Source organism: Lynx rufus, unplaced genomic scaffold, assembly GCF_022079265.1.
Source record: "Lynx rufus isolate CCGP_SWC_20201006 ecotype Redwood Valley unplaced genomic scaffold, mLynRuf1.p SCAF_7, whole genome shotgun sequence".
In the NCBI taxonomy this organism is placed as follows: domain Eukaryota; kingdom Metazoa; phylum Chordata; class Mammalia; order Carnivora; family Felidae; genus Lynx; species Lynx rufus.
Window position 1 is genome coordinate 31,115,821 of NW_025814889.1, and position 14,928 is coordinate 31,130,748.

Genomic DNA, 14,928 nt, shown 5'->3' on the forward strand with positions numbered 1-14,928 from the left:
TATCTTTTATACAATTCCATTTGTGTTTCTTAACCTGTTTTTGCTTAAAAAACAGGGCCTGTCATTTGAGTAGAGGAAAAGTAAGACAGGATCTGATATTTATCTCATTCAGGAATTAACAAAGCTAAACGGGGTTTATGCTGATATAACTCTGCATTTGTAAGAGGTTTCAAAGTGGAGTAAAGCTGTCAATTCCTGATCATGTCAACCAGGTATCTGGAGCTTAAAAGTCAGTAACCAGAAATAAGGAGTTTGTGGTTCACATAAAGTTCAATGAAAGAATATGATTAGAAAGGAAACAGGAATCTCAGAGTTTACAACCTTGTAAACCCTGCTCCAAATGGAAAGAAGAATGGTCTAAATGTCAGGATATGGAAAATGTTCTAGTAAGAATCTGCTGCCAACAGCCATGTGACTTAAGGAAATCACTCAATATCTCTTGGATTCATTTCCATCCGACTGTAGGAGTTGGTTGAGCTCACAAAAAGAAAAATATTCTTTACGACATCATTTTGAAAGACATGATTTAAAAATACATCAAAATGTCCAGCTAAAACGAATGATTAACAGCAAAAGTGTACCTTGGTGCCTCGAGGGGACAGTGTTTGGAAATCAGAAAATCAAGCCTACTAGTCAGCTCTGAGTGTTTGAGAAGAACAAAATGGAAAAGTATGCTTCCTATATAAAAAGATGCATAGACTATGGAATGGATACTTAAATAAATTAATAGATGTAAGATGTATGTAATAAAGAGTTGGCAAGGCTCATTAAAATTTCCCTTGTCTCCCTAAGAAAGGGAAGTAGCTCAATATTCTGGAAAAGTAGGAGACAAGGAGCCAATGGAACTACCTGCTTGTTGAACCTACTTTCTACCACGAACCGCTACAGCTCCAAACCAATCAATCACTTGCCCTTGCCAAAATGATGGGGTTGAAATGGAGGAGCTCTAAAGTCTTCTTTGAGAGCTGTATCTGAATATCGAAGGGCGTCATCTAAACAGGCAATTCCTCGTTATTGTTTTGGGTTTAATAGTAATATCCTGAAAGCAATTACCTCTGTTACCAAAAAGTTTTACTGCTACCTTCTTCACACAAGCTTACTTTTAAGACTTTATTCTCTGAACTTTGTATGTTAATTCTGAAATAGCAAAATGAACCTGAAAAGCATAAGAAATACAATTTTAAATATTTTTAAGTCATTATATCAGTTCTTTCACAGAATAATGGGTTGATTTTTAAAATAAATTCCATAAAACAAAACAAGGAGGTTCATACCTTTCTTCAGCTGGATGTTAAGCCTCTTGCCTATTTTTTTGGTGTTGTAACCACTGCTTAAATTGGTACTAAATACATTTTGGGTTGCCGGAGCTGGAGCTGAGGGCGGTTTTCCGGAGGGGTGTGTGCTCTGAGGTAGTAGTCTGGGATGAGGGTCAATCTGCTCGGGCGGGTGGTTCAGTCGGGGTGTTCTCTGCAGGGCCTGAAGGCCTGCACTGTTCGCACTCCTGTTCTCGATATACTGGCTGTCCGGACTAAAGCGGCTTGAATAGTAATTGTTCTTCTCACTTTGGGATAGTTGTTCATACTGCTCTTTATTTGCTGCAGGAACCACATGGAACCAAATGATGGGGGTTCGCATGGCTTGGCGAAACATATGTTGTGCTCTGGGTTTGAGAAAGAATGGAAAATTAGCAAAAGGAGACTGGCAGACTAGGAGATATTATGAGCTTAATTAAGTACACTAATTAAGCAACAAGAACTGATAGACTTCATTGAAACTGAAAAACAAAATTCTAATATCCCATTTATCAATCAAGTTTGTAAGCTCTGATAAAAGAATAGCTGTTTCTCCAAATATAAATTTTTCATTCTCAAACTAAAAATGACAGAACTGTCTACAACTGCAGATAAAGTACTATAATCTCAATCACAAATCATTAAATAATAATTTTAAGCACAACAGAGGTGTTATACTTGCAATAGGAATAGAAATTAAATAGAATGTTGTCTCTATATGTTATCCAATACATTTAAAAAATCAATCAAAGGGGATGACTTGAGTTTTTGAAGAAATGAATATACTTATAAATACACTTAGAAAACTATAGGGGCGCCTGGGTGGCGCAGTCGGTTAAGCGTCCGACTTCAGCCAGGTCACGATCTTGCGGTGCGTGAGTTCGAGCCCCGCATCAGGCTCTGGGCTGATGGCTCAGAGCCTGGAGCCTGTTTCCCATTCTGTGTCTCCCTCTCTCTCTGCCCCTCCCCCGTTCATGCTCTGTCTCTCTCTGTCCCAAAAATAAATAAAAACGTTGAAAAAAAAATTAAAAAAAAAAAAAAAAAAAGAAAACTATAGACAGCAACTATCCATTATCAGCAAAATTAATTCAAGTCTGTGTATGCAAAGATCTCAAGAACACCGATGTGACTCAAAATATGAAAAAAGTTTTGGTCCCAATGCAGCTCTGTCACCAGCCTGAGAAACTGCTCCAACTCTCACTGGTTCCCGACTCAGAACATACACCACGTCCTGATTTCTGCTCACTCCTGCCTTGGTTTTTATAAGACCTGGACAACTGTCATCTTTTTAATTGAACGAGGACTTGAATCAGGATAAAGAAAATCTGAGTGGACCACACTGTGCTCACAGGAGCTCTCTCCGCTTATCCATACGCAGAGTCACGATGTGCAACAAAGTTGGAAATGTGAGTTAAAGGATAATAAAAACTAGCACACTGGCAAATTTTCCAAAAGGTGAGGAAGTAGAAAAATTGTGAAGTCAAAATCGGACCCACATTATTTCAAGAAGCACTCTATCAGTCAGAGGGCATTTTGAAATATAGTCTAATAGTAGTAATTACCTGGAGTTTGATTAAATTTTTAAAAGCTAGATAACAGCAGAAAATACTTCTCTCCAGGATAAGGACAGAGGCACAGACGTGGCTAGAAGCGTTTCAATGCGCTACACTGTCTCGTGCCGAAAGCACGAAGGAACAGAATAGCCGGCATACACTTACTGTTCAAATCTTCTATTTCGAAGGTCGCCATCATTAATCCTGACAATGCAATCATTCTCATGAAAAAGGTTTTCTTGTTCAGCTTTACCACCTTTCTCCAATCGTTTTACTAATAACCCCAGGGTTCTGGAACATTAAGAATGCAAATCATTACACATGTAATATTTCTACCATGCACAATGCCCTACTGCTTTAATGCTGGTACTATATTTACAAAGACTTCCTGATAAAGGAGTGCATTAAATCGTTATTAATACATTTGAAAATAACACCAACACAAAAAGCACAACGGTATAAATGATGTGTAGAAATGGATCCTTTCAATAAACGTAAGAAATTGTTTCCGGCTTGTCAGGATTATGTTTCCGAAACAAACCGTGTACTTCTCTCCATGCTTAGAAATGCTTCAAACAGAGCTCGCCTGATGGTTCAGTGGATATCGCAGTGTGGAACATAGATGAGCGTGTATTTGTGAAAAGCTTTGGCTATTTCGGTTTTCTGTTTGAAGCCAGCCGGTACACTGCGAACGGCAAAGCCCATCTATCTCTCTGTGAAAGCGCAGGTAACGAAGAAAGGTGAACCTCACCACATTGTGCATTTGTGAAGAAAAATAGGAAAGTTTCTGTTCTTGGCATCTGAATCTGATAGTTCCTAATATTCTGAATTTCAAAATCTTGTTAGGTCTCCCAAATGCAACTAATTTGTTGCCACTATTTCCATTTGAAAACAAATAGGACAAAGCCAGTGGCAGCTCAAATAACATCAGTCACCTCTTAACATGGGCTCAAATGGCAGGTTGAAAGAAAAGCCTGAATGAACTTAAAAGTTCTCCAAAGAGACCAATAGGGAGATAAAAAAGCAAAAATTATTAGTGTCACTTGGTCTAGAGCACTAATTTCTTGACTGACGGGAAGGACAGTCTAGATACCCTGGGACAAGAGGCAAACATTATATGGCAGAGTACAAGGAACATGAATCTTCACCTACTTCTGGTGCTGTGACTGACTTGATAGTTCACATAAATTATATATGATAATCATGTTAAAATTTTTATGAATCTTTGGCCTGTCCAAAGCTTGGGTCTTCTTTCATAATCCTAATATTTAGAGATAATATCCATAGAGATACTAGAATTTAGAATCCTGCCAAAATTAAAGTTGAAGACACCACAGTTTTTAATAGCCTATATATATTCTATTGGAATATATTCTATTGGAAGATATAGATCTTTTTGCTGTGTCCTACACAAGCTTTCCAGGAAAAAAGCCAAATAGATAGCTTCCTCTTTTAAATGTTTACAGTAATTGTTGTTTGTTCTGTGGCCATTTATCTCGCTCCCCTATAATTGTTACTTATATATATACCCTATCTATCCTTATTGGTACATTGTAAGCTACTGGAAGATAGACAAGATGGGATTCATGCAGCAAGGCACACTCAAGCACCTAGCTGGTAGCAAGATCATTAATGAAGGAAAACTGAATGAGTTGAGCTGATACAAACAAGTCTCATGTTTCTAATAAACTTTTTGCAAAATAGAATACAATCAAAGGGAAATTTAGATTCAGATTCTTTTTTTTCACGAAAATGTCATTTACACCAAATATATGATTGAACTGAAATAAATTGACTTAAAAACAAAAGTCCTTTTTCACTTGTTACTTTGCAGCTTAAACTTGTTTCTTTCATGAATATTTATTGAATCATACTTTAACTTCATTTTAATTTTTATTATTAAGTATATTACAGCATGTTTTACTATGGTCAAGTCTACTAACATGCAAAAATAATCAGAGGAGATAATATTTAAATTGCATTTTTCTTAATTTTTTGTAATGTTTATTTATTTCTGAAAGAAAGAGAGAAAGAGACAGAGCATGAGCAGGAGAGGGGCAGTGAGAGAGGGAGGCACTTCGAATCTGAAGCAGGCTCCAGGCTCTGAGCTGTCAGCACAGAGCCTGATGGGGGGCTCGAACTCACGAACCAGAGTAGGATGCTTAACTGACTAAGCCACCCAGGTACCCCAGAAGAGATAATATTTAAATTGCCTTTTGTAATTTTAACATTTGATGATTAGTACCTACTAGTGTAAGAGTCTAAAAAAATCTTAGTGACTGATAAAAACATTATTACACAGGTAATTTTTGGTTACTTACTACCATATACTGGAATTAAACAAATACAAAAATTCTCTAGGCTCAAAGGTGAGAACAAAGTATACTGACATAGCCGTACAAGCACTTAACTGTCTGAGTCCTATGTGGAAGGAAGAGATTCCACAATATGCCACCAATAATTAGGTTATGTTAAAATGTCATCATGCCCATGATCTGTCTCCCCATACTTCCCTATTGTCTTAGTGTGTTTCTACGTGCAATTGCTAAGGCATTCCATGCAATTGATTGAGGTATTCTATGACAACACATTATTATTATTAAGATGTATCTATTATTCTGTTGAATGAGAGAAAATAATTTGAGAAATCAAATTAAATCAGTCATTGGTAGTATGAGAAGTAGAAAACATTTTGGCCACTTTACCATCAAAGCAACCATGTAAAAGGACAGCTTGAAGGAAAAGATGACTCAGCCACCACAGCCAATCATAACATAACCAGATATGTGGTGCCACACCTGTTGCTAAATCTCTCTATAGACCAAGAAAGCTATTCCACAGTGCATGCATTCAGTTTGCAGTAAGAGTATGCCCTACCAAGCATCACTCCAGTTAGTTAATTAGTTTTTAATCGGTGAAATCATGAATGATTTTTCAATATGGTTACAATACTCCTGCAATCAAAAGTGACTAATAAGTATTAGGTTCTTATATACTCTGAAATATGTTATATATTCTAAATAGCCCACATATTTTTAAAGAAACATATCTATACACATATATAGACAGATTATGTTTAATGAAAATTGTTCAGCAGTTAACTATTATTGATGATTTGTTTAAATTTACAAATTTACCCCAGATAGATCCTTTCAGTATTTATGACAGTTTAAAATAACACAACTTGGAAATCTGTAATTTAATTCTACAAGTGGCATCACTATTTTTCACAATAGGTCTATGGATTTGTATTCATCTAAATAATCATTTTTCTTTTATAATCTACTCCCCACCCCCCCCAGCCAGGAATCACTCTAGAATAATAATTCAAAGTAAAAAAGCATGACATGCTTCATTTATTGAATGGCTTGTCTTTCTAAGTCCGTATATACAGCCTAATTCATCAGTAATCCTAATATACAGTAGAAAATGTTATAAATCATAAATAAATACACCATCACATCTACATGGAATATAAACAGAAGTTTATTAAAAGAGGCTTTTACAATCCAGTTATTAAAATAGCCACAAAAATCTCAGAATCCTTTTTCTCGGCACTCAAGATTAGGATACTGATGAGGGCGGGGTTGGGGGGGGGGAGGATGAATTTCACCCTGACTAACACAGCAAGTGATCAGGGAATCAATGGAACAGACTGAATTAAGGAGAAGTTAGTAGCCTGCTGATTTCTAAGTACTTGACCACACTATTAGAATCATTCTCTCCAAAAGAATGGATTAATTTAAAAGTAAAGTGGTACAATCTGCAAAATTATCTCATTTGCTTCACTAGGTGAAAATGATTACAAAAGGAATGGGAATGATCAAAAAAAAAAAAAAAACTTCACAAGAAAATTGAACTGATACCATAACAGCAAGACTGAGAATGAAAAGTACCCTCTGAAGGGAAATCATGGGTAAGTGATAACACTTTCATGTTCCTGAAACACATGAGAGCAAGCACGGAGATTTCCATACCTCCCACTTTCAATTTAAAGCCATCTCAAACTGTATAATTAAAAACACATGTTAGGTATATATTTTGCAAATTCAACCAGCAGCCAGTATTTGTTCTGAAGTGATGAAGAACTGACTGCCTATGGTGTTGTGGTTCCTTTAACACTTTTTAGAGAAAATACTCGAAGCTAACGAAATTCCGAGCATTTTGGTATGTCAGTGTGCTAGGACAGAGAATAGTTCTTCTTCTAGGCAGTCAGTACCAGAATTCCTTATTGGGGACAACCATTTTCCAGAAGTCACCTTGCACAAGAAAAAAAAAATACATACATATATATATGAAGAAGAAGAGGGAAGAGAGGCAGCCAGGTGAGCTCTACTTGGAGGGATCAGCCCAGGAGCAGAAATGCCTAGGTGGGTTGTGCTGACAGACACAGAAGAAGAGACATGGTGGATGGATGAATGTGGCAGGCAGACTTATGAAGGCGTGCGTGTCTGTAGGGTTTAGGGGGACAGAAGCAGAGACTCCTGCACCTCGTGTGCAAATCTAATGTAAACCCTACTTGGCACATATGCTCTCTGAGCACATAGATTTTTTTTTTCCTGATAAATCTGAAACATCTCTAGGCCTACCCCCTTTTCCACTGTTTCCTATATGTATTTTTTTAATTTAGGGGAAAAAACACTACGTCCACTATGTACGAAACTCACTTCTGAATAACTTCCCTCCAATAAAAATATGCAAATACACAACTATTTCTTTAAGCCTATCCTCATGGCTCTTGAGCAATGTTTCTTACCATAAAGGGGGGGCAGTGCAAAGAAGAATACAGAAAGCAAAGCCATTGAAATGCAGCATGATTTGGGATGTATAATTAGAAATTTAACTGCTTAGATTATATTAAGGATTGCACCACTACATTTTCACAAGGTTCATTAGCCTAATTATGCACTTAATTAAAACAAACTCAGTCATACATGTTAACATTTTCAATTCTAAGTATAAATTACAACCAATGATAAAACTGAAAATAAGTAACAAAGGTTTTATTGACGTCTAAATTGGCTAAGCAAGTCTGAGTTTTGCTTTGATAATGTAAACTCCCACAACTGCCACCCAGTTGTATGGGCATGATCATAATTCATCTTAACAAAAGCTGACACAGTATAAACACCACAACCATACTGAAGGCAGAGTGGGAGTATGCAGAATGGGATTCCATCAATAAGACCCTCTCAGTTCACTGAACACTAAACATGAGGGGCCAGAAATTATCTACATTTGATCCCTGAGAACCACAGCCATCTTCATAGCAGATACAAACAGAAGAAAGTTCAGAGAAGTTCCAAGTTTAAAAAACAAAATCTTTGCTTTTTAAATCTCTAATAGGTAAATAAAAATAGAGAACTCTTTCAGCTTAGGGCAGAAATGACAAGCATCATACTTCTATATTTAAAGAAGCAAGATTTATCGAAATGTAAACTATACTTTTCTACCTAAAACAAAGGTATTATTGTAATCCTTTATTAGAACAAGTAAGCCTACAGCTAAGAAAGCACAATTAAAAACTTTCAGATAAAAGCTACAGATTCAGTTCATGAAGTTACATTGTGTTTTCTCAGAAGTAATGAAAATTGAATACTCAAAGTTCAAGAGCATATTTCTTTGAAAAGTGATAATTTCAAAATTCTACCATGATCTGAAATATACACACCTTGCATAAAGCTTTCCTGACCTGAACTAGGTTCCATGAAATTCAAATTGGCTCTATGTCTTCATTAACATATATACACCCAATGAACTAAACTAGTATGTACAGTTGACCTATGAACAACGTGGAGTTAGGGGTGCTGATCCGCAGCACAGTAAAAAAATCTGCACATAAATTTGATTTTCCAAACGCATAACTACTAACAACCTACTACTGACCAAAGCCTTGCTGATAACGTAAGTCAATTAGCACATATTTTGCATGTTATATGTACCGTATACTATATTCTTAAAGTAAGCTAGAGAAAAGAATGTTAACAAGAAAATCATAAGAAAGACAAAAAACATTTACATACTACACTGTACTTATAGGGGAAACAAATCCATAAATAAATGGACCTGCACAGTTCAAACCTGTGTTGCTCAAGGGTCAACTGTTTTGAAAATCTTGAATATATGACAGCAGTAATTCTCATCTTGGATTCAAAACAGAAGAAAAAAATGATCATTTTCTACTATTTCATACACTAATCAGCACCTATCTAAACAAAGAGAATAATCAGCAATATGGAGGAAATTCTAACACACATGACAGGAAGATCAAAGGAAGATAAAATATCATTTTTATTAGCTGTCACTGCCAAGTACTCTGCTAAATGTACTTTACATATATGGTGTAATTTGCATATATTTTCCTATTTAAGCCATACAAAGTCACTGGAGTGTCCATCCCTCAGATGTAAAGACTGACGCTAAACAAAGCTAACTTGCTCCCTTGCTAAAAGACAGAGCTGAATTCTGTCCCAGTATCTCTGGCCTTAAAAGTTGAACAGTTCCGAACAACTCCTCTGCCAAAAACATAAAGATAACATGTGGTCAAGTTAGTCACTGATTGACAGAAAGGTAACACAACATTTCTAACTAGAAATTCTGAAAAAGAAACAAACTTCTTGTTTTTGATGTATTATAAAGCAAAAAGTCCAGGGGAAAAAGTCATGAAGAAAAACTTTAATTCAGTAATTGAAAGGATAGTATAGACCCTTCACCTGATACTGTAAATATTAAATTGAAGATAAATGGTTGAAAAAAATTCATCTATAAAAAGTGAGTGATTAATAAGGCAATGCCAGCAGGGGCCATTTGCAGAAAGCTAGAAACATACAGAGATGCACACAGACACACATACTCTTCCTCCTTCCCTCCCTGTCTTACCAAGGAAGGGCTGCTTTTCCAAAACTAGATTTTTCCTTTAAGTCTCAGGATTGACAATCAAATAAACGAAGAAGAATCCTGTGAGTACTTATTACTAATTGGAAGATGTTAAGTGAGTTTGTTTTTTTAATTTGCTGCCTTCTGGGAATTCCTGAGAATTAGGGGTGTGTGTTGGTAGTTAATAACATAGAGTTACAATAGAAAGACTTTCTTATCTACCAGTAAGTGGCAATGAAATTTTGGGCTCTTGTCTCCCTCTCAAATATTATGAATAGGAAACAGAGGAGAAGGAATTTTAGATATGAAAAATATTAGAATCGAAACTCCATGATGGGGCACCTGGGTGGCTCAGTAGGATAAAAGTCTGACTCTTGGTTTCAGTTCAAGTATCATGAGTTCGAGGCCCCACATCAGGATCTGAGCTGACAGCACTGAGCCTGCTTCGGATTCTCTCTCTCCCTCTCTCTCTGCCCCTATCCCACTTCTGTGAGTGCACTCGCACATGTTCTCTCTCTCTCTCTCTCTCTTAAAATAAATAAATAAATTTAAAAGAAAGAAAGAAAGAAAGAAAGAAAGAAAGAAAGAAAGAAAGAAAGAAAGAAAGAAAGAAAGAAAGAAAACAAAAGAAAGAAAGAAAGAAAACAAAAGAAAGAAAGAAAGAAAACAAAAGAAAGAAAGAAAAGAAAGAAAGAAAAAGAAAAAGAAAAAGAAAAAGAGAAAAAGAAAAAGAAAAAGAAAAAGAAAGAGAAACTCCATGATAGCAGGCATTTTTATCAAATTATGGCCCACAAGCCAACATTAAGACTAAGCCTGCCACCTGTTTTTGTAAATGCAGCTTTAGTGGAACATAGCCACACTCATTTAGTTATACATTGCCTATGGTTGCTTTCATGCTACAATGACAGAATCGAATGCTTGCAGTGGAAACTCAGGTGACCCACAAAGCAAAAACATTGAATATCTGACCCTGTAAAGGTTTTGCCAAGCCTTGATCTTCCCTCCACCTAGAAACAAGAACACTGCCTGGTAGATACCAGAACTTTAAAAAAAAAAAAAAAAAAGGCGTGGGGGGCGGGGGGAGAATCCAACAACTTCCTTGACAAAATAAGCACAACCATATAACTACTATTTGCAAAAGAAAAGGTACTGTGACAGAACACTCCAAAGACCACTGGCTTAATAATAACCAAGAATGTATATAAATGGGAAATGTCCATTACAGAAAAGACCCAGAAAAACAGACTGCATTTTATCAAAAACAATATGCTTTGCCACACTTGTTTCCACAAGGGAAATGTTGTAGAATTTCCACTCTAAGTTAGACTGTAGAGTCCAAGTAAAAGAATATTTTTTTTTAAATACAATCCTATTTCTTAAAAACCTTTAACAATGTCTCCATTATTTTTAGTGAATGAAGTCTCATAGGTCACTCATAAAGTGCTTTCTAACAATCCCTCCAGTGCTATCTTATAATACATTGTTTCAAATCCTTTACTCGTTAGTTCTTACCAAATCATGCACATGTGTATGTAGCATCTTCCTTTCATATATTCTCTCCTTGGGAAAGGATATCTTTCCAGAATGTCACTAGAATAACTCCTATATTTTCTTCAAAGAACCTAGCAAGCTCCATTGCTTCACTGAAGGTTGACGACAGCATTCAATATTTCCATACTTCTGCTAAATCCCTATGGCACTTGTGCATATAGTTCTTTTGAAAATGTAGCATGGATTTTTTAATATACACATTTTTCAGTTGGAATTTTAAGTCCCTTAAAACCAAATTTAAATCTTATAATTTCATAAACCCAACTTCTATAGTATATAATTTTTTTATCTTGCTTCTTAAATACCTAGCATTATCAGCCTCAGAAAAGCTCATTAACAACAATCAAGCCAGGATATTTCTCTATATCTACTATAGCAATGCCATAGCTAATATGGATAGTCACAGGTTCATACACACTTTTACTGTGTAAGCATTACTGAGTAATACCTATGGGTTAAGACCTAGGAATATAAAATATATAAAACACAGTTTTCTGCCAAAGGAAATGACAATTATTTGGCATAACCTTCGTGAAAATAGTAGCGTGTGTGATTTAAATAAGAAAGTTATGTTTGACTTTTAAATCAGGAGGAAATCAAATTATATGTGTGAAGCTAAAATTGATTTCAAGGTAATGAAACTGTGTAAAAGAGTTCTGGATGGGAATCAGTTTATTTTATTTTTGAATAATTTACAAGGTGATGACTAAAGTAAAACAGTATAACAGGGAAGGAAACAATCAACAAAACTCAGAGGCAAACTACGGACTGGGAAAAGATATTTGCAAATGACATACGATATAGGTTTAGTATCCAAAATCTATAAAGAACTGATCAAATTCAACCCTCAAAATATGAATAATCCAATTAAAAAGGTCAGAAGACATGAATAGATATTTTTCCAAAGAAGACATGCAGATGGCCAACAGACACATGAAAAGATGCTCAACATCGCTCATCATCAGGGAAATACAAATCAAAACTACAAAGAGGTATCACCTCACACCTGTCAGAACAGCTAAAATCAATGACACAAGAAACAACAGGTGTTGGCAAGCATGTGGAGAAAGGAGAACCTTCTTGCACTGTTGGTGGAAATGCAAACTGGTGCAGTCACTCTGGAAAACAATATGGAGGTTCCTCAGAAAGTTAAAAATAGAACTACCCTGCTATCCAGCAATTGCACTTCTTAGTATTTATCCAAGGAATAAAAAAAATATGAATTCAAAAGGATACATGCATCCAATAGTTGTAGCAGCATTATCTACAATAGCCAAATAATGCAAACAGCCTAAGTGTCCACTGACTGATGAATGCATAAAGAAGATGTGGTTTATATGTACAATGAAAATGTTACTTAGCCATAAAAAAGGATCAAATCTTGCCATTTGTAATGATATGGATGGAGACAGAGGGTATTATTCTAAGCAAAATAAGTCACAGAAAGACAAATACCATGTGATTTCACTCATATGTGTAATTTAAGAAACAAATGAGCAAAGAGAAAAGAAGAAGAAGAAGAAGAAGAAGAAGAAGAAGAGGAGGAAGAAGAAGAAGAAGAAAGAGAAAGACAAGCCAAGAAACAGACTCTTAACTATAGAGAAAAAACTGATGGTTACAAGAGAGAAGGTGGGTGGGGAATGGGTTAAATAGGTGATGTGGATTTAGGAGTGCACTTGTGATGAGCACCAGGTGATGTATGGAAGTACTGAATCACTATATTATATACCTAAAACTAATATTAAACTGTAAACTGGAATTAAAAAAATAAATTTTAAAGAAAAAAGAAAAACAGAATCAAGGGGAAGATAAAACGGTCATTTCCATGCATCTATTTGTGTCTCTATCTAGGTACTGAGGCAGTGGTTAGGGGATGAGAAGCCATATGCCAAATGTCACTGATGCCTCCAATCAAAAAACACCTTCCAGTTTTGCTCTAGAAAACAGTAGGCCTAGCAAGATCCTTATTCAAAAAACTTCATTATGCCTCAGGTCATAATAATACTTAAGTGGCTATAAAAATTTCTCTAACATTGACTTCACATTTTTTTCCTGTTTTCCTGAATTATATTTTTACTAGAGATGTCCTGCGTTGTGTGTTTTCTCTTTATGATATATAATTCATATCCTGCATTATTTCTTAGACTTTTTGGCTTTGAAATCTAAATCAGAAGGCAATACTGACAGATATGGGTCACTTTTACAAAAAGAAGTATTCAGTAAGTGTTCTTCAATTAGCTGTATCTTCAAAATTGAGAAGGCTCAAATAAGACTGGAATTTTGTACAAGTGAAGTTATTCTTGGAAATTTCAACTTACATCCCATGAATATGTATTCTTTTATTCCCACTAGATACATGTGCAATTTCTTCACAAGTTCCACTTAATTTCTTCCTTTCTGCTATACTACATTGCTTAATTTGCCCTTTCAGCCACCATGGAGCTGATGTAGCTTCCTTTATAAGCTGTCATCACATTTGAAATCATCTGCAACAAGCCAGCTTCAGTTACCTAATTCAGACAATTCCTCCTCTATCAATTCATGGAGTACCTATCATATATCAACATTTATCACATAATTACAATTGTGTGATTTGGGGCCATCACTCCATCTTGGTTGCAGATCCCTAGAGAAAGACTATGTCCTGTTCATCTTTGTGTCCTAGCACCTAACTCAGGAATTATCACACGATAAAACCTTGGAAAGGTTTCTGATTGAATGAGAAGAATCTAAGTGTAAGCATTTCAGAGAACAAGGACCATGGGTGTCTTTGCCTCCTCAAGATTGATTTCTATGATTTTGAGCAGCCTGCCTGCATTTTCTCTCCCAATGAAAACCTAACTCTGAAGAACCATTACTATCAAGTCAATGAGTAAGCTTAAAAAAGCAACATAAGTACTGAGAAAAGAACAAATATTTCTTTGTTCTTTGTTGTTTCCCAATATGAAAACTGGTAATGTCTAAAAAGAGTTTACAATTGTAGAATCTGATTTTCTTAATCTCTTTGTCCCTTATATAAGAAAGTTGTACAAGACAGTCTTTGTTAAATGCCAAATCAACCGAGATTAAAAATGACTCAGGGGGGGCGTCTGGGGGTGCAGTTGGTTAAGCAGCTGACTTTGGCTCAGGTCATCATCTCACAGCTCATAAGTTCGAGCATCACATCAAGCTCTGTGCTGACAGCTCATAGCCTGGAGCCTGCTTAAGATTCTGTGTCTTCCTCTCTCTCTCTCTCTCTCTCTCTCTCTGCCCCTCCCCCACTCTCTCTCTCTCTCTCTCTCTCTCTCTCAAATAAAAAAATAACATTTAAAAAATGTTAAAAATGACTCAGCTATAAAACAACTTTTAGTTCTGCAAAGGGATACTTGTCTACTTGAATGTGTTCTGTATCTCTAAACACCATGGTAACCAGTGGATTTTGTGAAATTGCTTCCACTGAATTAATCTATACTACATTTACTTATCTATCTTGTTTTCCTTTTGCTCTAGGCTTTTCATCTATTTATTTTATCCTAATATCCTTTCACATTAAGGGAGGAAATGTGTAATAAATTACAGAAAATGGCATGTTTATAATTGAAATACTGGTTAAGTCTCATTTAAATGGGAGGGCAGGAAGCGGTTCAAGAAGACAGCATAGGAAGATCCCGAACTCA

General features: G+C 35.8%; 1 protein-coding gene across 1 annotated transcript in view; it reads right to left on the minus strand.

Annotated features, from left to right (window-relative positions):
- PARD3 (par-3 family cell polarity regulator) overlaps window positions 1-14,928 on the minus strand; it is a 550,937-nt gene that overhangs the window by 266,309 nt on the left and 269,700 nt on the right. The window contains exons 8-9 of the mRNA XM_047066308.1: window positions 3,011-3,136; window positions 1,275-1,660 (exon numbers count right to left, since the gene is read on the minus strand). Coding sequence (XP_046922264.1) covers window positions 1,275-1,660; window positions 3,011-3,136 — 512 coding nt within the window. The remainder of the gene's footprint in view (window positions 1-1,274; window positions 1,661-3,010; window positions 3,137-14,928) is intronic.